This window comes from Heterocephalus glaber, unplaced genomic scaffold (genome assembly GCF_053883595.1).
Source record: "Heterocephalus glaber isolate CG9 unplaced genomic scaffold, H.glaber_assembly_v1.0 deba00000071, whole genome shotgun sequence".
NCBI lineage: Eukaryota > Metazoa > Chordata > Mammalia > Rodentia > Bathyergidae > Heterocephalus > Heterocephalus glaber.
The window spans coordinates 31998260-32022405 of record NW_028258137.1 but is presented as its reverse complement, the minus strand read 5'-3'; the positions used below and the strand labels follow the sequence as shown (position 1 = coordinate 32022405).

At 36.8% G+C, this 24146-nt stretch overlaps 1 protein-coding gene across 5 annotated transcripts in view; it reads left to right on the top strand.

The window, feature by feature from the left end:
* The window catches only part of Fto (FTO alpha-ketoglutarate dependent dioxygenase), a 399271-nt gene that overhangs the window by 34152 nt on the left and 340973 nt on the right, over window positions 1-24146 (top strand). Inside the window, exon 1 of one of the 5 annotated variants that reach the window (XM_087186546.1) lies at window positions 10529-12246. The exons of 2 other annotated variants lie outside the window; for them this stretch is intronic. In XM_087186546.1, coding sequence (XP_087042672.1) covers window positions 12151-12246 — 96 coding nt within the window. In that variant the 5' untranslated portion in view covers window positions 10529-12150. Of the gene's footprint in view, window positions 1-10528; window positions 12247-24146 lie in introns of those variants that run through there. 2 more of the 5 variants (XR_015440988.1, XM_021260893.2) reach the window with 2 other exon arrangements.

Here is a 24146-nt window from a genome sequence, read left to right as displayed (position 1 = left end):
TTTGGGTGTGGTATTGGGGCTGGTACTAGGGCCTTCACCCTGAGCTACATGCCCAGTCCTTTTTCTGTTTTTTAATTTTGATTTTAATTTTAATTTTGAAACAGGATCTTGCTAAGTTGCTCAGGCAGGGCTTGAATTTGTGATCTTCCTGGCTCAGCCTCCCAGAGTGCTCTACTACATTATTTAAAGCTCAAACTCCAAAGATTTACAAAGAGTTTCATCAGAGAAAAACTAATTTGATGGTATTGTGTTAGATCCACCAATCTTTGAGGACTTTTCTCAAGTCTCTCCACATTTATGAAGCTTTTCAGGATTTTCCCCTTCATTTGTCCTAGCAATCTTACTTCTTTTATCAAAATGTTTGGGAATGGAATTAATGTGAGAAAATTAAAAAATGGAAACAAAGTCTTTGTAAATAGGAAGGGATGGAGGGGTTGATGGGAGGGCAGGGGAAAGGGGAAAAATAAGAACCAAAAGAGATTATGTAAAGGTGCAAATTTCCAATGATGCATGTCATTATATTGTATACCTAAAATGAACCAATAAAATAATATTTAAAAAAATGTTTGGTACAAACGGTAGATATGTATGGTTGACTTAGTGGTATATAGTACCATTTGTCTTGCCATTTGGTCATATTAAATTTGACATTTTATTATTGCTTATGTCTATTAGTTTTTAATGTAATTCTCTTTTCCCTAGGGGGATTATAAGATCCCTGTGGTAAAATACACATTGTAAATTTATTCTTTGTGTCTAGCAATATGCTGAAAACATGGTTGGCTCTCAATATTTCTTGTCAAAAAGAAGCATATGTAGACTAGAAGTTGAGAATTTTTTCTTTTGTTTTACTTCAGAGAATACTTATTTAACCTTGATTCTTGCTATGTTCTTTATTGACAGTAGAAAATATTTTGATCAGAAATGTTTTCAGTAAAACCATATGACAGAATAGGTCTCAGGGAACTGAGAAACTGTTTCTGTAGCCATAAGAAAACCTTATATTTTGGCGGCCCATTACCTATCACTGTGTTTTTTAAGAGTTATGTTTGAACCACCTAGTGTCCCGATTCATTTTGCCATTTCATCTACTGCTCTTCCTCCTGTTTTTATTTAAGACTATAAAGTTACTTTAGTGTAACTGCTGCTGTCACCTTTGCCCTTAGCTAATCAAATAGTTTACCTTGAGGGAAGCATTTATCTCCCACTTTCATTATTATTATTTTTGTAGCTGTAAAGATATATATTTTATGTCTGCAGAAGGCTGTAACAGTGAAACGAGGTATTGATCTGCTGTATTTAGCAATTTCTTTCCACCTTGCCATCAATAGCATGTCAGCATCTGTCTGTACCGTGGTTGACCTCACAAATAGCTCTTTATGCTCCCATTGGATCCAAATGATATAGTATGCTGAAAACTAAATCAATGAATGATTATAAAGTTTTTAGTATTATTTCATGACCTGGAGGCAACTGGTACTTCTTGCACTGAATAGTTCCCTGTACAATGAATATGGTAAAATGAGTGTGTCTGGCCTTTGTTCAGCTGAAAGGAGGAAACCAGGGCACCTATTTAGGTTACTCATACTTAGAAACTAATGGTCTCCAAGCACGCAGGCGCTTCATTCAGTGAAGCATCTTGCCTTACACAACCAGACACAGCAGAGCAGGGCCCTCATTCAGCTTCTTTCCTTGCTCCCCACCACAAGTATTCAGGAACAGTTTCTACAATTATTAGAGCTATAATCACATGAGCTCTTCCTTTCATTTACAAAAGAAAGTCAAAAAAACAAAACAATGATATGGCTTTGTTACCATATTGCTGAGGGCCTAACAAAAAAGCACAAGGAAAATCAAAGGAGAGTAACTGTGGTATAGTAACTGATGGGATTCCTGGAGGCTCAGCACCTGGAACAAATACTACGACACAGTTGTTGAGGCCATAGTTGCTGCTGTCCTCCACTGATACAGCAAACACTGAAATAGCACATGTTACTAATTTGCTTGCTTTTGAATGTTGCTGAATCCAGCAGCTTCTTTCGACTTTTGTTGAATCATACATTCACATGAAAGAACCTCCTAGATATTAAAATTGACATCTGGGGTATGTAGAAAGGTGGGAGGGTGAGAGTGGTTGAATGGGGAGGATAGAGAGAGCACAGTGGTTGGCAAGCTTATTTTTTGAGGATCTTAATCATATGTATTTTTCTTTGACAGACGCCATTTGGATGCATTGCTTTGTTGGTCAGCTCAGTAGAAAGTTTGCTAAGGAGCACTGGGGAGTTCACATATTGATTCACACTGAGTACCATCTTTGTCCTGGCTTAGAGAGATGAGATGTCAGGAATAGCCCTTTTACTTGAATGTCATGAAAAACTTTTATGCTCAGCTTTATCAAATCTAAAATATATCTACCTGTATTATTCCTCAGTTGCCCTCCTCCCTCCCCCAGTAAGATATTTGAATAAGTGATATAGAAAATTGGTTTTATGATCACAGGCTTATGTCCAGTCAGTTTCTCATCCTGTATGTCATCTCTGTGATAGAATGAAATGAGGACCCCTTCATATAAAGCCACAGAGCAGGAAACCTAGAGGAAGGAATTTAGCTTGACCCTCTGCATTTGGTTTTGAGAACAAACTCAGGCACCACACCTTCTTTTTCTTGTTGTGTAGCCTTTACTGGTCATTAATAATTTGAGCATTGATTTTGTCCATAAAGTAGGTTTTTTTTGGGGGGGAGGGGTTTGGTAAGGGACCTACCTCTCCTAAATTCATGGTTTTCTTTCGTTATTATAGATTTGTGACTAATTTGTGATTAATCAACTAAACTGTTTTCAAAGTACAGTAATTTAAATTTTTGTTGTGTACTATCCTTCAGGAATATGGGTACCATTAGTTGACTGCTGTCTAAAGGAGACTTCCTTTTATTTGCCTTGTATCAGTTTACATTAAACTTGGAGGTTCATGACTCAGTTACAGAACACCAGGATTTGGAGACAAAGTTCCTATCTTTGAATTCAGTCTTTGTGCTTTACTTATAATATATTACTTAAAATAACTTATCTTGTTGCTAAAAAATAGGATAATTAGTTGGCCTTTGGCCATACAAGCTTTAATGATGGGATGTCTTGGGTTGGATCTTTATAAATAATGGGTTATTGCCTCTTTCCAGGCTCATTTAAGGAAGAGTGGGTGCTAGTGATCAGAGTTGACTCTAGTGACACAGTTGGTATAGACCAACCCTTAGATATAATGTTCATTTCAAGTTCATATCACTTGAGGCTGTCTCTGATGAGGGTTACTTAGGGCTTTATTTGTGGTTGGAAATCCTAACGTTGGTGAAAAAGATAAAAAAAGATCTACCCACCTTAATTCTTGATTCTAGTCAGTCATTTTTGGTGGCAGTACTATGGTAGCTAAATAAGATAAGACATTTCTTTTTGCTCAATAAATATGAAGAAGAAATTTCTTTGCATGTTATATGTTAGTACATATACATCAGAGTAGTATCGTGTAATTCTAGTATATGTCTATGTAGATATATGTAGCACTCTAACTTAGAATTGGATACTTGTGTCAAATGCTGATTCTGAATCATTTGTGCACTATGATTTCTATAATGGACTAAAAATTATAAAGTATGTTGAAGAACTAACTAGGTACTAAAATTATATTATTTTCATTAAGATCCTGTATGTAGTTATATTCTTAGTTGTTGTAGTATGATAATATGAAATTACTCCTTTTTAAAAATTATTTTCTTTTGTAGACATATATGAACTTTTCTAAATTGATATGTGGGTTTTCTTGTGTGATTTGGAATTATATAACTTACTAGAAACTTCCTAAAGAAGAATAAGTTAATTTTGTATTTTTTTTCTGTTTTTAGGTTCTGAGAATGCGTATGTGTCTGAGGCTATGTATGTGTCTAAAAGCATAGCATGCCTAAAACCATGGCTGAAGAGTTATGCTTAACTGTATACTTTGCATGCATTTGTGATTTGAAATAGGAAAAAAGTCAAATTTGAGACAGCTTGAATGGCATGCTGTCAGTTTGGAGCTTTGTGAATTGGCAATGGTCTCATTTAGGACCTTCAGATGTGTCTCTGCCTGGACAGAATGAGAACGTTTTGCATGTTCTGGTGGAGACAGCCACTCTTTGCTGCTTCACAATAGGCAGTGGTGCATGACAGTTGCCCTTCACTGCTGGCTTCTTGGAGCTTAACCTCTGACCCTCCACTTAGTCGCTGCACAGCAGTTGGAGCAGGTTGGAGATGTTGGTGAATGACGGGCAGTGGCCTGCAACGTGCTTGTCATTATTTGACTGTCAAAAGGAGCCTGCCATTGGTTTCCATCAAGGTTTGAAACCTCTGTGCAGCAGTCCATATTACTTAACTTCCAAGGCTGTCAACAGGATGATCAAGTGTGCATAAAAAATCAGAGTGCTGAATATATCTTCAATCAGGAGCTAGAAGTTTTTCCCTCTTTCTTTTTCTTTTTTTTCTTTCTCTCTTTTTATTTTTCTTTTGGTTAAATATATTCAGATGACTCTCACAGGGGCAAAAGGTTGAATCTGTTGCCACGGTGAGGAAAGTGAACTGTTGTCTCAAGTGGTCTGAGTTTCAGATAGCACAGTTTAGATGTGAGCAGCTCTGCCAGTTAAACTCCCTGACTTGTCTTGCATATTCTATCAGTTTTTGACTATTGGTTTAAGGGACTAGATGCTCGCACATGGGTGCCTGGGGTTAGCTCACAGGATAGAACATTTACTTTGGTCTTCATGTAATGTTGCAAAAGGGTGGAAAGGCTACTTTATGTGATTGTGAAGCAGGAATCAAAACTTAAATAAGTTATATTTAACTTTAAATAACTAAAAAAACTTAAATAATAGTATCTTATTTAAGGTATTTTTCCTTTCATAGAAATTTCAAACATAGAAAAGTTTAACTTATTAGCAATCAATTCTAAGAAAGTTAAGAGGTCAGTCTTACCTTATGTATTTGTGTAGTTTTTATATATAAAAAAATGACTGTGAAAGCCATCTGTGTCAGTCAACTTTCTGTCACTGTAACATACCTGAGATAATCAGTCAGCTTTTAAGAAAAAGGTTTCTTTTGTTTCAGTTTTGAAGGTTCCTTCTTTTGGGTCTGTGTCGCAGCAGCACATCCTGGCAGCAGCCTGAGGTGGAGCAAAGCTGCTTACCTCATGACTGGGAAGCAGAGAGAGAACAAGAGAAAGGTGCTGGGGTCACACTGTTTCTTTCACAGGCACATCCCCAATGATCTAAAGACCTCTCATTAGACCCCCTCTTAAAGTTTCCGCCACATTCCAATTGCATCTCCCTGGGGACCAAGCTTCCAACAGTGGGCCTTTTGAGGGGCCCACTGTCCCCAAAATAGTCTTATCTTTCCTTTTAAATTTGAGAATTAGAGTTGAGAAGCATCCTGAGGTAGAGGGGGCTGAGGGATAAACCTAACAGTATTCCTCAACTGTATGAAAAGTTCTGGTAAATAAACTAGATTTGCTTCTAGCATTGTATAATGGGTGGGGTAGGAGTTGTATAATCTGAGTTTTAGTTTTGCTTCTGCCCTTTCTCAGCTCTGTCACCATGGATAAATCCATTAACCCCTCAGTCTGTTTCCTCATCTGCAAAGTAGAGATGCTACTGTGGTGAAGATGAAAGGAGATACTGTTTATGAAATACTTTGTGAAGTTCTATAGGCTCCCGGGGGTACCCCCGATCACCTTTTTGTCCTTTTATTTTACACCAAATATTGAGTACAAAAGATTTATTAAATAATCATAAGACAATGCTTAAACTGAAAAAAATACTGAAGAACTCAATATAATCTTTGTATTTTGACTTTTTTCCCTCCTATATAACTGAGTTTTGCTTATGACATCAGGTTTTAAGTTAAGCACTCAAACTACAAATCTGAGGCTAGTTTGTGTGTCTTCTCATTTCCACGGGGGGGGGGAGTGGGTGCTTCTGGCACCCACGCGGCTCACCTTCTCTGCCCTAGGAGCTTGGGATGGCAGTGGGGGAGCTTCCTTCTGGGTGCTGGGACCGGCTGAGCTTCTCTTCCCTAGGAGCCTGGGATGGAGGTGGGGAACTTCCTTCCGGGTGCTGGGACCAGCTGAGCTTCACTGCCCTAGGAGCCTGGGATGGAGGCGGGGGAGCTTCCTTCTGGGTGGCGGGACCGGCTCAACTTCTTGGCCCTAGAAGCCTGGGATGGCAGCGGGGGAGCTTCCTTCTGGGTGCTGGGACCGGCTCAGCTTCTCTGCCCTAGGAGCCTGGGATGGACGCAGGGAGCTTCCTTCTGGGTGGCGGGACCGGCTCAACTTCTTGGCCCTAGGAGCCTGGGATGGCAGCGGGGGAGCTTCCTTCTGGGTGCTGGGACCGGCTGAGCTTCTCTGCCCTAGGAGAGACAAACTACAAATCTGAGTAGCCTACCTGTCTTCCTTTTCTCTCTTGCATTCATTCACTTACTCATTAACTTAGCAAGTATTTATTGAGCTCCTACTATGTGTTAGGCCCTGGTTTAAGTTTTGGAATACAAATATAAAACGGACAAGCAATACCTGTCATTATGGGGCTCACATTCTGGAAGAAAGGATAGAAAATAAACAAGTGAACACATACCTACTTTTTGGTAGTTCTAAATACTATTTAGAAAAGTAAAGCAGGTGAGAAGGAAAGGAGTGATTTGAATGGTCAAGAAAGAGTTTTGAAGGAAGACCCTTTCCAGCAGAGAACTGACTGAGGGCAGGAAAGAGGCCTTTATCCTAAAGCCTTTCCTTCTTTTATCTCTTCATCTTCATGCCACTGCTGTGCTCAGATCCCTTTTATTTCCCTAAGCTCTCATCCTATGATTTTCATTTCAAGTTCTTCTTTGTCATTTTTAAAAATGTAAAGTAGGGGCTGGAAGTGTAGCTCAGTGGTGGAGCTTGTACTTAGCATGCAGGAGACCTGCACTTCAATCCCCAGTACAGCAAAAGGAAAAAAATAATAAACGTGTCTAGGTCACCCCACTGTTTATTGTTTCTCAGAGATTTGCTACTGGCTGCATATTAAAATTCATCCTCCTGGGCTTGGCATTTGGTGTTTCTGTTGTTTCATTCTCGACTTTTGTGGCCAACCTTCTTTTCAACCTTCTCACTCCTATAACTTCATAGCTTATACTCGTGCTGTAAAAAAGTTGTACCTCCTGGAACATACTGTACATATATCTGTGCTTTTCACACATGAGTTTTTCTTCCTGCAGTGTTCTCCTGCCTTTTCCTCTGCGTCTACAAAAAGACATTTCTTTCAACAATTTTCTCAAATGCCACTTTTGAGACATCTCTGATTCTGCCATCCTCAATTTTATATACATTTCCTTAGCTCATTCCTCGCTGTTTCTTTGTCCATGTATTTGTCTAGTGCCTGAGTTCCTTAAAGACAAGAAGTGTGCTTTTATTCATCTCTTGTCTTTTTAATATCTGGTGTAGTGTCTGGCACAAAACAGGCACTCAAGTAGTTGTCACTTGTTACAGAATAATCTACAGAAATATTTAGGGCCAGATTTATCAGGGAGTTTCAGTACAATCTAATGTGAATTATCAGTCAGTGCTTACTAGAGAAACAGATTTAATGAAAGATATACAAATATATAAGGATTTACAAAGTAGGCTTACTGTGGCCACCCACAGTCATGTGTGGAAGAGTGCAAAAGGACTATCTACACCACACCGAAGATTCAAAGGATCCAGCTGAAACCTTGGAGCTCACTGTAGTGTCCCGTAAAAGTCTGTATCAAGAGGCTGAAGGGTATGTGAGGGAAGCCAGAGGACCATGTTCAAGGTGAAGGTAAAGACTGGAGCTCCTTCAAAGAAACAGAAGCAAGGCTTCCTCCTTCATTTCCCTTTTGTTCTATTCAAGCAACAGGCCTATTGGTTGGTGCCACTCAAAACCAGGGGGGTATTCTTTCTTCAGTAAATCCCTTCAGCCACACCCAGAACTATAGTGTTCCAATTTAGTTGGGCATTTCTTACTCATGTCAACACAATCAGTTTATTATCATAGGGAACTTTGAAGAGCTCCTCAGTTACCATAATTCATTATTGTTAGTAGGACTTCTTCCTATAGACCTAGCTCAGATTACTAACAACATATTAAAAGGAAAGGAAAGTGATAGATGACGCTAGGAAATAAAAATATTATGTTAAAATGAATTAACTTCCCAGTAATAATAATAGCACCGGGATGTTATGTCATTGAGCATGTAAGCGTCACATAAACATTTATGTTGCCTTTTTTAGCCCAATATATAATTTGTCTTTTGCAAAAGAGGAAGTGTTAAATTTGGTATTCCAATTCAATAAGTAAATTTTGTAACTTGTACAACCATCTCTTTGTATTTTTCTGATTATACTGTATAGCGTTGTCCTGATTTTTGCATTTTAAATTAAACTTGAAGTATTTTAGTGCCAAACCATAATAGACTTATTTTATGGAATAATAATTTACTTAAAGAGTTCCAAATTGCTGGCCACTTAGTTTTTTTTCTTTTATTAGTACAAATAATGCTCTGTTGAACTGGTGTTATTATTTTTTATTAATAAATTCCTAGATGTAGAATAACAGGATCAAAAGGTAGGAATGTTTTTTATGACTTTTGTGTATTATTAGATTACCTCTAGGAAAGGTGTATAAATCTGTGTTGTTAGGTTGTGAAGAGGATCTTGATCTATCATGTGTTTCCTAGATTATCAGTGAGTGAATTTGGGATTAATTGCAGATTTTAAGTGTGAGAGGTGATCTAGAGAACAGTTCAGTCATGGATACAAAGAGAAGAAGATAGAAGAAAAGAAAGAACAATAGAATCTCAAGTTTTGAACTGCTCAAGTGGTATGTACTCTGTGGTTTAGTGATTTTTTTCAAACAGCTACACCCAGGGTACTCTTAGGGCATTGTTGCTGGAGGTATGAACCTGAGCTTCTGTTAATTTGTTTATGGTTTTGGTAAGATTTCTTTCATATTAATGATTGGAGGCTTGAAAATTTGAAAACCATTGAACAGGTTTCCAAATTTACTACTAACATTTTTGAACATATGATTCAAAATGGAATTCTCTTGTTCATGCCTCTGCTGTTTGAGAAATTAATGGCCTACTTCAGTGGTGGCGAACCTAGGGCACGCATACTACAGCAGGCAGCTTGTGTCACTGAAAGCTTGAAAAGGTTTGCCGTCACTGGCCTAATTCATTGTTGTCTCCTTAAAAAATTCATGTTGCTAACCAAAATGACAGGAGTAATCTGAATTTTGTGCCTCTACTGTGCTTTACAAATATCCTCATACCTGGTTGAGATCTGTGTGGGTAATGTAGTTTGGTTTCAACTCTGGTGCAGGAACTGTGAAGTATCTTTTAGGCAAAGTAGAAGTTAAGGCACCTTAAGGGCAGTCACTTCTTATCTCGCTTTTATTAGCAGCGGTGTCAACATGAACTAAAATGTGATGACCCACTCTCGTTTCTGATAAAAGAAGAATGACCTGCCTGGCATGGATGGAGAGAGGTGCCTGAGGCAGATTACATTGTCACCTCTCATAATAACAGCAGGCACTGGGGGAAAAAAAAAAGGCCAGCAGATTTCTGTTTACCCATGGAAATGTTTGACATTTTTGGCTCCTGATGAAATGTACTGGGCAGAGGGGAATAAGGAGCACTGTATCAGGGGAAGGAATGAATGAGTAAGGAAAACAAGGAGTCTGACTTCATGTGAGAGATGGAAGACACATCCCGGACTAGAACAGTGTATTGGCAGAGCTTTAAGACTTCAAACCCTAGAGGGAGCCCCACTTTCAGCCTGCTTTTTATTTAACCTATGTTTGTTAAGAGCCAGGATCTCTGACATGGCTTGGCTGAATTTCTAAAGGTGAAACAAACACAAGAGCTACCTGTAGAATTTATAGTCTCCAAGGAGATGCCAGTGTGGAAAATTAGAGACATAATTACCCTCTCTTTAATGAAGGAGAATTTTCTAACTTGGTTTTGAGGACTCTTGGAAAAAGTTGTGGTTATTTTGAGATTTTTGGTATAATTTAAGGCTTTCTTTAGACAGTAATTGTGTGATTTAACCTGTCATCTTGAAGTATGAATTATAAAGAAAAAAACATTAACAAAAAGTTATACATGACACATTAAGGTATCTCAGAAGAAGGTTTGAATTTGTCTCCTGTATACCATGGCAATATTTTTGAATAATTATACAGAAAGTTGTGTAAGGATTTACTCTAGAAATTGTAAATCTTAAAATGTAATGTATGTTAGCCAAAATAAAAGTTTTTTTAAATGAAGAATTGACTTTAAAAAGTTTTAAAAAGTAATAATGACAAGAATACAAATGCTATACTAAAGCACAAAATTCTTCAATTTGTGCACACAAGTTCTACAAACTGAAAGTATTTTTTGAATTTTAATTTCCTCATATGAATCAACTCAGTACAAAACATTTTTAAAAAGTGTACTGAGTCATAGCATTTCTAAATGTTAATAGTGAGCTATCTGAGAAAAAAATCAGGAACAGTTCCATTTGCAATGGCTAAAAAGAAAAAAAAAGCCTCAGAATAAATTTAGCTAAAGAGGTGAAAGATCTCTACAATAAAAACTATAAAGCGTTAGTGAAAGGAACTGAAGAAGATACAAATAAATGGAAAGATATTATGTGTTCATGGATTAGGAAAATTAATATTGGTAATATGTCTTTACTACTGAAAGTAGCCTATAGATTCAGTGTAGTCCTCCCGCAAAATCCAAGGTCATTCTTCTTAGAATTAGAAAAAAAATCCATCTTTTTGAATCCATATGGAATCAAGAAAGACCCCTCAAATAAACAAAGCAATCATAAACAGAAAGAATAAAACTGAAGGTAACATACTGTTAGTAATACCAAAATATACTACAAACCTATAATCAAAACAGCATGGTATTGTTATAGAAACAAACATACCCATCAATGGAACAGAAAAACCCAGAAAAAACTGTATGCATTTATAGCCAACCTTTTTTTGTTTCTTTCCAGTTTTTGGAGACAGAGTTTCTCTGGATAGTCCAGACTACCTTTAAATTCACTATATTGCCCAGGCTGGCCTTGAACTCATGGCAGTCCTCAGCCTCCTGAATGCTAGGATTATACAGGCATGTGCCACCATGCCTGGCTAGCCACCTTATTTTTGACAAAGGAACCAAGAGCACACATTGGGAAAGGGCAATAAGTGGTGCTGTGAAAACTCGTATTACCATGCAGAGGATAAAACTAGACCTTCGGTCTCTCACCAGTTATTAATATCAACTTAAAATAGATTAAAGACTTAAATAAAAACTTTAAACTATAGAACTACTTGAAGAAAACATAGGGGAAACATGTCAGGATATTGCCTGGCCAATAAGTTTTTTGATATCCCCAAAAGCACAGGCAACAAAATAAAAAATTGACAGATAGGGCGACATCAATTAAAACACTTCTGTACAGCAAAGAAAGCAGTCCACAAAGCAAAGAGACAACCTACAGAATGGGAGAAATACTAATGTCATTAATCATTAGGGAAATATAAATCAAAACTATAGTGAGATAACACCTCGTCACAGTTAGAATGGTTTTTATTATAAAGACAAAAAAATAACAAATTCTGGTTTGGATTTGGAGAAAGAGGAACTCATATGCTTTTGGTGGAAATGTAAATTAATACAGGGATTATAGAGACAAAAATCTAAGAGTAGAATTACATAGTATCCAGCAGTCTTATTACAGGTTATATACCCAAAGGGAATGAAATCAACATGTAGAAAAGAAACTTACACTCCCACTTTTATTATGCTGTTTATGCAGCACTATTTATAATGGCCAGGATATAGAATCAGCCAAAATGTCCTTCACTGGACAAATATAAAGAAAATATGGTATGTATACCCAGTGAAATACTTCAGCCATAAAAAACCATGAAGTTCTATTATTATATGCAACAACACAGATGGACCCAGAGGAAGTTAAAGTTAAGTCAAGTAAGTTAGGCACAGAAAGACAAACACTATGTGATCTCATTCATAAGTGGAATCTAAAACCTTTGATGTCATAGAGATTGAGAGTAGAATAGTAGTTACTGGAGACTATGATAAACAAGGGAGTGGGAAGAGGAGTAGTCAGTCAACTAGAACAGTGTAATTTGTTGAGAGGAGTAAATTCTGGTATTCTGTGGCATAGCAAGGTGAATATAATTTAACAATCCATTGATATATTTCAAAATAGTTTAAATTGAGTTTGAATATACCCACCATAAAAAAATGATAAAAGTTTCAGGTGATGGGTGTGTAATTACTCTGAGTTGCTTAAAACATATATATATGTATATATATATACATATATATATATATACATATATATATATGTATATATATATACATATATATATATACATATATATATGAATCAAAACATTGCATGTACAAATATTGTGTGTCAATGAAGAAATGTACAAAATGGAAAAATACTAAGAAAGTATTTCTTGGTTTAGTAGTATTATCCAGGTCAAATCCAACAATGAACTTCTTTGCTTCTTTTCTTTTTCCTAAATACATGAAGTTTTATACTTGTTAACATAATTTGGAAGAGGTAAAAAGGCTAAGTAATACTGCAACTCCAGATTCTGGATTTCTGGTCTACTATTTCACTTTCTTATGAGTAAGAGATTCATTCTCTTCTTTTTGTTTTGGCATCGGGGATTGAACTCGGGACCTTGTGCTTGCAGAACCACTGAGCTAATAAATCCCCGGCCCCCATTCTCTTCTTTTTAAAAGGAAGTTATTTAGATTCCTAGTGCTGTTGATTCTGTCCTGCCTGTTAGGAACCTTTTGTACAAAATTTGAGAGGAACAAATGTGCTATGGTGATGTAGGGATTCTTTTATGCTTCCAAAATAACTGTTCTTTCCTCCTAGAATAGAGAAGTATAGTATTCACTTGGTTGCAAATCTTAAGTGCCTACAGTTCAGGCTTGGGTGGCCAATACCAGATTAGAATGTGCATTAAAGTGTTTTGTGCCTTCATTCAGTATGTAAGTTTGAAAAATGTTGGCTGCAAATAACAATTTACTATTTCCATACAATAAACTGTCTGAAAGAACCAGGGGCTTCATGATACAATCAACTGCTGGTATTTTCTAGTTTTCTACTTTGGCTTTTTTAGCCTGTGGGCTCTTTGGCTCTTTAACTTGTAACCAAGTAATCACAAGACAGCTGCAGTGGTGCCAACTATCATGTCCTCATGTAACTGTGTTCAAGGCAGAAAAAAAGGATGCAAAGATACAAGAGTTTTATATTAGGATGAGAATCTTTTCCACACATCCCTTCCTCATTATGTCCCATTGGCCATATCAACATTAGTTGACCATTCCTAGTTACAAGTGGACTAGTAGAAGAAATCTGAGAGAAAGCAATGAGATTTCCATGCGTAACTCAGACAGCTCCTGATTCCGTCCTTGAATTGGGCTTATTGTCACCCTTTTTAGCACAGAGGGAGAAAGAATAGCTGTTGAGTGGGCAGTCAGTGTATGACTGGAAATGGGATTTTAATCTATTATTTCAAAGTGGCCAAGGGATGTGACTTTTGTTACCATGTAATATAATGCTTTGAGATAGATACTTTAGGGCCAGGATTAGGATTTTGAATCGTCTATTTAGCATACTTAATTAGTACTTACTGTCTTCTAGTTTGTCTCTAGAAGCTGGAGTTATTACTGTGAATAAATAGGATAGTCTTTGGGTTTCATAGAGCATATAGTCTAGGAGGACAGAGAGATTAGGAAATAGTTTCAGAATATTGTGATAAATGGAAGGGGGAAAGCACAGTGCTGTGCAGGGAGTACAAGTCAGCCAACACCGTCTCACATGGATTCAGGGAAGGGCTCTTGGAGGAGGTCACATCCTTTCCAAGTCCTGAGGCAGGACTCAACTCACTGCAGAAAATAATGAAGTAGCCTCTATTTTTGGAAATCAAGGCAAAACAAATCTGCTCTTCATGTGGAAACTGGCATCTTGAGGATTTCATGTGCTTCATGGAGTGGGTAATTCAATCAACTGTTCAGAAAGCAGCACAGCATGGTGTAAATAGCATCATCTTTGAAGCTATACAAATAAGGTTTTTCTGTGTAAGTAAAAGGATTTCACTGAGCCTCAGTTTCTTATACTATCAATGGAGATAACACATTGTTGTGTAGATGCCATGGTAGAAGTCATAGGCACTATGTGCAAGGCCCTCTTCTAATTGGGTTATCTCATTTAATATCATGATGACCCTATGAAATAGGTTCTATTGTTATCTCCATTTTACAGACAAAGAAACTGGGACCAGGGAAATAATTAATGTGCTCAGAGTTTTCCAGCTCGTAGCTGGTAGAGCTGGGGTCTGAAATCTGTGTATTGAGAAACCTCCACATTGTACTGAGATAAGTTGTCATTCTGTACTCTGCTATCTGAGGATAAGCCAGGTAAAACTCCTAGTCTTTGAAAGACTCCACTATTAATTAATAGTTTCTATTCATGCCATAAGTCAATTTCCAGTCCTCTCTGGAAATCTTGAGGTCCTTCTTCCTTTTTCTCACCTTTTTTCTTCAACCACTCACCAATTCTCTTGGTTTGTCAGGGGCTGAAAAACTGGACCCCACCTTCTCATTCCTACTGGCTCGGCTTCAGTTTAGGTTAGCTCATAATTCCTCCTTCCGATAAAACTACAAGTCTCCTTACTTCTGCCCCTATTTTTCTCTTGTCCAAAATGTCTTCTTTTTTGGGCAATCCATCTTTCACTTTGACGTCAGAGTGTTTTTCTTATTAACTCTGGTTGGACTTCAATTCAGTGTAGGTCTTAATTAAATGTATCTTTATTTGCTTAGGATAAAGTCCAAGTGCCACAGGTTTCCAGAGTACTATCTAGCTTAACTAGCATCTTTTCCCGGTTCTGATCCTCCCTCCCGCCCCTCTTCCAGCCCTACCTGTTTACTGTCTCTTTTGTCAGATATCTTCTTCAACTTCCCTTTCAACACTCATCCCCCGAAGTCTCCTTTTCTCCAATTTATGTGAATGAAATTCAAGCTCCTTCTTAAGATTCACCTTTAAAGTTTTTACCTCTGTAAATCCTTCGCTTCCATAGAGCCCATTTATTACTTTCCTCAGTTTTGGGTCACTTTGTACTTGACGGTTTATCTCATTGGTGTACTTGGTGTCTGATGGTCCATTCCTGGAAGGCAAGAACCCTGCCCACCACATCTTTTCCACGGAGCACAGTGCAGTGTTTGCCAACAGAAAACCTGTCATAATACTTATGGAAGGGTTGACTGATGTCCTGAGACTATGCTTTTAATTTTGCATGGTGGATGTATTTTATTTATTTCTTTTGCAGAGAGAGATTCCTGAATAAATATGTATCTTTATTTGTGGGTCTATATCCATGCATATATAGGAAGGTTGCTTCTTGTTACCCAGAAGCAATATGAGCTTTCATTTATTTTGCCTGAGTGGTACCTTCTAGCGAAACAGATTGGCTGCTTCCCTTAGATTAACTTTTATTAAAAATGAATGTGTACTCTATGATATCTATATTGTTTCGCATGTACTTCTTCAAATAAATTTTTTCATCACATGAATGACATTCACATGTTATAAATTATCAGAAAAAATGTACAGGAAAGGGGCTGGGGATTTAGCTCAGGGGTTTCGCCACCTGCTGCGCAAGTGCGAGGACCCGAGTTGGATTCCCCGGTACCAAAAAAAAAAATGTACAGGAAAATTATAATGGAAAATAACAACCCTCCTCCAACTTTTCCCAGTCTCATCTACTAGAGATGATCATTTTTTCTAACAGCTTCATAGAAATGTAATTTATGTAACATGCAGTTCACCTATTTGAGGTACGCAGTTCAGTGTTTTATATGGTATATTCACAGATTGTACGCCTGTCAGTATTAAAATATTTTTAAAGTATCCTCATCCCTTCCGAAAGAAGTCCTGTACCCATAAATTGTCACTCACCTAGGGGCTGGGGATTTAGCTCAGTGGCAGTGCGCCTGCCTTTCAAGCGCAAGGTCCTGAATTCGATCTCTGGAACCAAAAAAAAAAAAAAGAGTGACTAACAATAAATTGTCACTCACCATTCTCTCTCATCCATCGCCCTCTTCAACCCTAATGAATTATTTACTGTCTGTATTTATAGATTTGTCTATTATAGACATTTCATATAAGTGGAATCATACCATATATGGTATTTGTGACTGGCTTCTTTCACTTAGCATAATGTTTTCAAGGTTCATCTGTGTTGTAGAATATACAAGTACTTTATTTTTATGGCTGACTAATATTCCATTATATGAATACACTACACTTTATTATTCATTAGTTGATGAACTTTTGAGTTATTTTCACTTTTGAGCTATTATGAAAAAAATTTTAAAGGGGCATTAAAAAAAGAGGTTTATTAGGCAGAATTTAAAGTACACATTGAAAGAAAATAAGAGTGAAGCCCCTCAAAAGAGAGGTGCCTGCATAGTGCTTCCTTAACCATTCATAAATACATTTTTTTGGTGGGCATATGTTTTCATTTCTTTTGGTTCATCGCTAAGAGTGGAATTGCTAGATCATACGATTACTCTATGCTTACCTTTTGGAGGGACTGCCAAACTGTCTTCCAGAGTGACCATATCAAATCATATTCTAACTAACAACAAATGAGAGTTCCAGTTTTCCTGCATCTGTGCCAGTACTTGTTATTGCCCATATTTTTACCTCTCTCATTGATTCTCTTATTTCTATGAGTTAGCCAAAGAAAAATATTCCTAACTTTATTTTTTTATATGAACACTGCCAAGTCAACCACCAGATTTAACGAGATGCCATATATATATATACATACACACACACATATGAAAAAAAGAAAAAAAGAAAGGAAGAAGTGGTGTGGGTGGTTCAAAACAACAGATGATCCAAATTTAGAAGTTTTTGAATCAGAGAATATTGGATGTTGGAGATTGTATCTTGTTTCTTGCCCATATTTTAAAAAATCAGTGGGCCAGGGATTTAGCTCAGTGGTTTTGCCGCCTGCTGCGCAAGTGTAAGGACCCGAGTTCGATCCCCGGTACCAAAAAAAAAAAATCAGTATGACTTATCTTTTTCCTGTATTTTCTTTATCATTATGATGTAATTCACCTAAAAATACTAATTTTGAAGGTGTACATGATGATTACTCTGATCATGCCAATTTCCTAGTGCTTATAATAGTGATATTATTTTAAAAAATATTTATATGCACTTAGAAATACTTCTTTAAAAATAATAATGACGGGCCGGGGATTTAGCTCAGTGGCATTGCACCTGCCTCACAAGCACAAGGTCCTGAGTTCAATCCCTGGTACCAAAAAAAAAAGTATATGTATGTGTGTGTATATATATATATATATATACATATACACACACACACACACATACACACACACATATATATATACACACACATATATATACACACACACACACACACACATATATATATAAATAATAATGAAAAAGAAAAATGAAGTTTTTTTCTCCCAGTGAGCCCTCATAGATCTGTAGTGGGAACAAGATTATAAAGACCATAAGGCAAGCCAGAAGTCACTTGTTTTAGGGTAAATAAGATTAACTCTTGAGTTTTCTCTATAGTATAGTAGGTATAACATTTTCAAAATTAGAAGGATATGTCTTCCTTGTTACTGTGACATGAATATTTAGCAGTGCCATAGCTAAGCCGAGGATCATACAGTAAATGTTAACAAGAAGCACCAGAACTTGTGTTTTCCCTGTACTGTTGTTTTTCTACAAGAATGCTGACAGCTAGAATGGCTTTATGACATTGTGCCTACAAAGCTGAATATTACATGTGTAGTTACCTGGCTAGGTGTACAGTATATATATATTTTTTAAGAGCTGGACATAGTGACTGGATGTCATCAGTTACATCTGTTTTATAGTATGAAGAATTTTGTGTATATTTTGAAAACAATTGCAAATTAAAATTGCTTAGTAAATTTTAGCTCCATGATGTATTTCTGCATAGTAAAGAGAATATTTTCTGAGAGTAGAAACTTTCTAATGTTCACATAGGATTGAAGATGTGCTTTATGTAATATTTTTAGGTCTTTTTTTTTTTGCCTTTCTACTCAGTATGTCATAGTTTATTTTCCAAGGAAAAGTATGTATCCTGTAGCAGACCCTTTCAGTTCTCCATCTCATAATGTCCCTTAGAGCTACATGGTTTGTTTCTACTTTGGAGGATTATTTAGGGGCACTCAAAATGTTATCTTGGGCGTGAATGATAGATTTTATTGCTGATCTGGTGGGAACCAAGTCTGTTGTTTTTTAAGTGCATTTAAAAGTCCCAATGTCTCTTTAAACTTTTTTCTCCCTCCCTTTCCCACCTGAAATAAATAAAACTTTACTGTATATTTTCATTATAAGACACATTATCATAAATTAAAATAATACTGGAAGATTTAAAGAAGAAAGTGTAAAAGTCAGCCTTAATCTTGGTTGCCAGACATAATCACTGTGAACATTATGGTCTGTAACTGGGGTTGACCAGCTGTCACCTGTGAGCCAAATCCAGCCTGTTGCTTCTGGATGGCCTGTGAGCTAAGAATGGTATTTGCATTTTTAAATAGTTGAAAAAAAATCAAAAGAAGACTATTTTATGATGTGAAAAATATATATTAAATTCAAAATTTAGTTTCTGTAAGTAAAATTTTATTGGAACATAGCTATGGTCATTTATTTGCAGATTGTATCTGACTGCTTTCATATGAAAATGATAGAGTTGAGTAGCTGTGACAGTAAGCCTCCAAAGCCTGTTCACACCATTTACTGTCTGGGCTTTTACAGAAAAGCCTTTTTCTGTAAATGTGTATATATATATGTATATTTTTAAACAATGGGGTTATTCTATATGGTTTTGTAATCTACCAGATTTATAATATTGTTTATTAATAACTGTGTTCTTTTTTATTTCATTGAAATAAAATTTGAGTCAGTACATTGTTCTTTTTATATTATTATTATTATTATTTGGTACTGGGGATCGAACTCGGGACCTTGTGCTTGTGAGGCAGGAGGTGGAACCACTGAGCTAAATCACAGGCCCACTGCATTTGTATTATTAAACCTGTCAGATATTACCTGGGAACAGTAATAAAATTACTCTATTTGTTTGAATTGATTTTTTTTTTTTTTTTTTGGTACCAGGGATTGAACTTAGGTCCTTGGGCTTGCGCAGCAGGTGGCAAAACCACTGAGCTAAATCCCCGGCCATGTTTGAATTGATTTTAATTACTTAATGAAATGAAGTTTTATTTTTCTTACATAACCTGAATCATGAGACAGGTAGTGGTCAAGGTGTCCAACAAAGTGTTTGAGGAACCAAAATTTTTCTAGCATTCTGTTCTGACATTGTGTGCATGTAATTTCATTGAAAGATGCTGACTAAACTGTCATTGCTGTGTGGTAGACCACACAAAACCTAGCAATTTGAAACAACAAATATTTATTATTCACAGTTTCTGTGGATTAGGAATCAAAAAAGAAACAGCAGTTATCTCTGGCTGGTTATAATCTCTTTTTGAAGTTGCTAAAGATGTTGGCTGAAAGTTAACTTCTTTAAGGATCTGACTGTGATAGAAGGGCAGTTTCCAAGCTCCCTCATGTGCTGTTGGTGGACTACACAGATCCTCACTGGCCCTTGGTTGGAGTCACCAGTTCCTTACACATGGCCACACCATAGGACACCTCACAGCATGTATGTCAGCTTCCTTCCTAGTGTCTCTCTCTCTCTCTCACAGATGTATGTCTTTTTTTCCCTGTTATAACAATAGTTGTGTTTCTTCTTCTTTTTTTATTAGTATATGTTTTCAATTCATAATAAATGCAGTCATAGATTTACATTTCCATTATATCAACTAGAACAGTACATCATTTCCAGCTTTGGATAGCCTCTTGTTATTACTCCAGCATGCAGTGAAAATATAATTTTTTATATTCTCCATGATGTGGAAAATATTAAAGCGTATTGCTGGATTGACAGGTAGATGGTAGAATTTGAATTTGAACCTTGGTATGTATGTAAGCCTATCTTCCTCCCACTACTAGGTTCCTTCTAGTCTCTAGAAAGAGTAAATTTTAGTTAGGCTAAAAGAGGAGTTAAATTCACTATTTAATGCATATATTATATTTGTTTTATATTCATATTTTTCTCATTTTTTTAATAGACATAAGACATCTTGGATTATAATTTAATATTTCTGGCTCAGTTATAATCTGAGTGGAAATTTACGTGGCCACTAGGTGTCTCCCTTTGGTTCTCTCCTTTGTCCTGTGCCACACTCTTGGTGGGAAACTCAAATGGATATAAGAGATTAGACAGCAGAGATATGTAAAAATGGATAAGATGAACACTGATGATTCCAGTTGTCTTTTCCATCCTATATTCTCCACTTCTGTTGCTCCTTTGTTCACAAACTGATGGTTCGATGTAGATCAATTCTTTAGAATCTTAGATGAGTCTTTGATATCTTTTTCATTTGTAAAAATGGGAAAGTTGAAGGGAGAGAACTTTGGTGCTCATCTAGATATGTTACTTATGAAATAATTGCAGTATGTTTGCAGAGAATTTTAAGCACAACTTTTAATATAGTTTATTATCATGGGAATATTTGTGTTGCTAGGACAGATAATAATTGCATTTATTACTATTAATTTCCCTGTTCCTTAATATAATAATACTGGTTGTAATTTACATGTATTATCTCTTATAATCCTCATAGGAACCTTGCTTGTATAGTTACCATTTTCCTCCCCTGATTTTAAGATGAGGAAATTGAAACTTACAGAGGGGAGTTAATTTGTTCCAAGATTAATAGAGTTTATTTGCTTTCAGGTCGTCCCCCCCCCCCCCCCCGCATCATTTGGAAGTTCATTGTAGTGATGGGGAGAGTTTGACTTAAGTTAATAGATTTAAGTATTCTTATGAAAGAACTTGGAAAGTGCTTGTGGAACACAGACTTCTATTTTCTGCAGTTGTCTTGTAGAAGTGAGCAGTGTGCTCTGGATGTGGGCTCCCTTCAGGAAGGCTACAGGCTCTTTGCAGAATTACAAATTGTGTACACTCAGGGATCACTTCCTTTTACTTGCTTACAAATGCAGCACCCCTTATCATAGAAACTGCCGGGCATTTGACAGCTCGAGTTCAGACCTGGAGCTTCATAGAATGGAACATTCTTCTTTTTCAATTAGAGGCACACTAAAAAGATGGGAAGGCAGCTAGGCCTAGGGTTTCCTTTGAGACTGCTGACTGGTATGTTCTCTTTTATCTGAATTTAGAATTTGCATTAATTTCCAGGTTTTTTCAATCATCTTAAAAAAATAGATCAGCTCACTGTAGGTTTTCTTTAGTCACAGATAATTTAATTGCACTAAGTATCTCTCCAGTTGACTCCCCAGGTGTGGTGGTGATTTCTGCAGACCATAGGAAAATGTCTGACAAATGTGAGATAACAGCATTGTCAGGCAGGGAGCACTTTCTCTGGGAAGTCAGAGCTGGCAGTGGGAGCAAGCCCCAGCACTAACAGGCACACCCACAAGATCTGCCTCCAACACTGTCACTTCTACCTCTTTGTTCCCCTTTCTGACTCACTTCCTGCCAGTGATTTGTGACATATTTCCTAACAGATCAAATGCACCCCTGACACCTGATTGCCGAGTGCTTCTTGTTTACAGTTGCTTTCCAAGGTACACCTAGACAAGATGGAAAGCTTAACGTGCAGCAATTAAATTTGCATCTTCTCAGTGACAGGACTCAAAGACCCCCCCCCCCCCCCACATATGAATCTCATTGTAGAGCTCCCACTGTCTTTGACCGTAAGGGATCTACAAAAGGCAAGATGTGGACAGGTAAACAAACATTGGTTCAGTCTACTGCCTGTCATTAAATGATGAATATTAAATAAGATTGCTGATATCCCTTTCTTATTTGACTTTCTTCTCTTCACCTACTTGTTTAGCCAGGTTTATAACTGATTTTAAAAACAAGAACTGTAGCTTGGAGGTGATTTTTTTATTTCAATCTTTTTAAAAGAAAACAAACATTGCCAAACAATCTGGATTGGTTTAACACCCTTTGGATTGTACATTTCTCACAAATGCTAATGAATAATTCAGCAAAGCCAAACACAATCTGCTGGTGGCATCTAGTGTTATTCACACTTGCTAATGAATAATTCCCTTTGGCTTTTATAGGGCAGCTCTAAGGAGTGACTTCTGAGACTCAGATGGGTTATTATTGGGCTATTTGTCAGTGTCCTTGGGGCATTGTGCGCCAAAGCCCAACTTGGCTACTGGCTCCACATACCTTCTCCAATTCTTCTGGGAAACATGCAGCTCTCTCTGTCCCAGCTTTTCAGCCCTAGAATGTTGCTATGAAAGAAACTGTAGCAGGACTCAGTTCCATGTATAATTTCATTGATTCAGTTCCTTCATTGTTTTATTCAAATAAAGAAGTATTTATTGAGCTCCTTAGGAGTTACAAAGTACAGAGCATAGCATTGTGTATATACAGAGATAAGAGCAGTTTTGTGGATATGTCCTCAGAGAAAGTATAGGTTATAGGGTCCTGGTGGTGGACACTCAGGGTTTATTTATTTATTTTTTGTCAAAATAATTAGTTACCATTTTCTCACTGTGTTTTCAAATATGCATTTGCGTGCCTATTTACTGTTGATGGTGTTAGGTAAGGTTTATGTTACTTTGGTTGAGCTTAAAATTTTATTAATCTTAGAACCGCATACAGGATGAACCCTATAGTGGTGGTTTCAGGATGGGATAAGTGATATTTGTTCATTCTGCTGCATTGAATTTAGAAATGTAGTATGACTATTTTCTGTTTTGGAGAGTCCGGATGGCAAATGTGGATTTATGTATGCCTGAGTAGTTTACATACCTTAGCAATCACACTGCATAATGTATAACTCCAACATCAGTAAGGTGCACTCAGCTTTGGTGAGTTTTCTTTTTTTTTTTTTCCTGGCAGCCTGTATCTGCTTCAACTTTTTCAATTCAGCTCTTCTTTTTTTTTTTTTTTTTTTGGCACCAGGGATTGAACTCGGGACCTTGTGCTTGCGAGGCAGGTGATGGAACCACTGAGCTAAATCCCCGGCCCTACTGTTCTTTTTAAACATTTTGAAAAATTATAATGATAGGTTCCATACAGTTAGGTGGGAATCATGTGATTAGTTCTAGCCAATGAAACCAAGTAGAAATGATGGGTATCCTTTCCTTGTCATCATATGTAAGAGCTAGACTGCCATTGTGTGCTTTACTTTTCCTTGCTACCTTGAGGCCATGAGTTCCAGGTGGCGACGTCTCCCTTAGACGCAAATGAATGATTATGTGGAGCACCCTCCCTACTTTGATCCATACTCGAACAAGAAAAAGGTCCTTATTGCATTAAGCCCCTGAGATTGGGGGTTTGTTTGTTTCTTACACAGTATATAACCTGATAAACTAGTGCAGAGGGATTAGAGGGTTAGCAAGGGCCTGTTGTTCAACAAGATTTCAGCTAGCTTTGCAGAATATAATTCCTTTTATTAAAAATAATTTTTAATTGCAAATTGACAAATTATAGTTGTAAGTATTTATGAGGCACAGATAATGAAATACTTATGAATATATTATTAAATAATTAACTCAAGCAAGTTACCATATCCATTACCTCAAATAATTATCATTGTTTGTAGTGAGAATATTTGAAATTTATTCTGAGATTTTGAAATGTTCATTATTTACAGTGTTCACCATGCTGTGCAATAGTTAGCAAAATGAAACAAAAATAAGGAAATAAAGGAATATGTGAGACCCTTTCCTTAAGTAAGGGCAGCAAAAACATATTCTTTCTGTCTAATTGAGGCTTTGATGATTTTGATCATCATTTAACCATTCTCTTTCAATGTGTTGTACCCACTATTCTGCTCTGCTTCTTTGTGTTCTTGTTTTAGATTCTACATGTAAGTGAAAGTATGTGATACATGTCTTTATGTGCCTGACCTG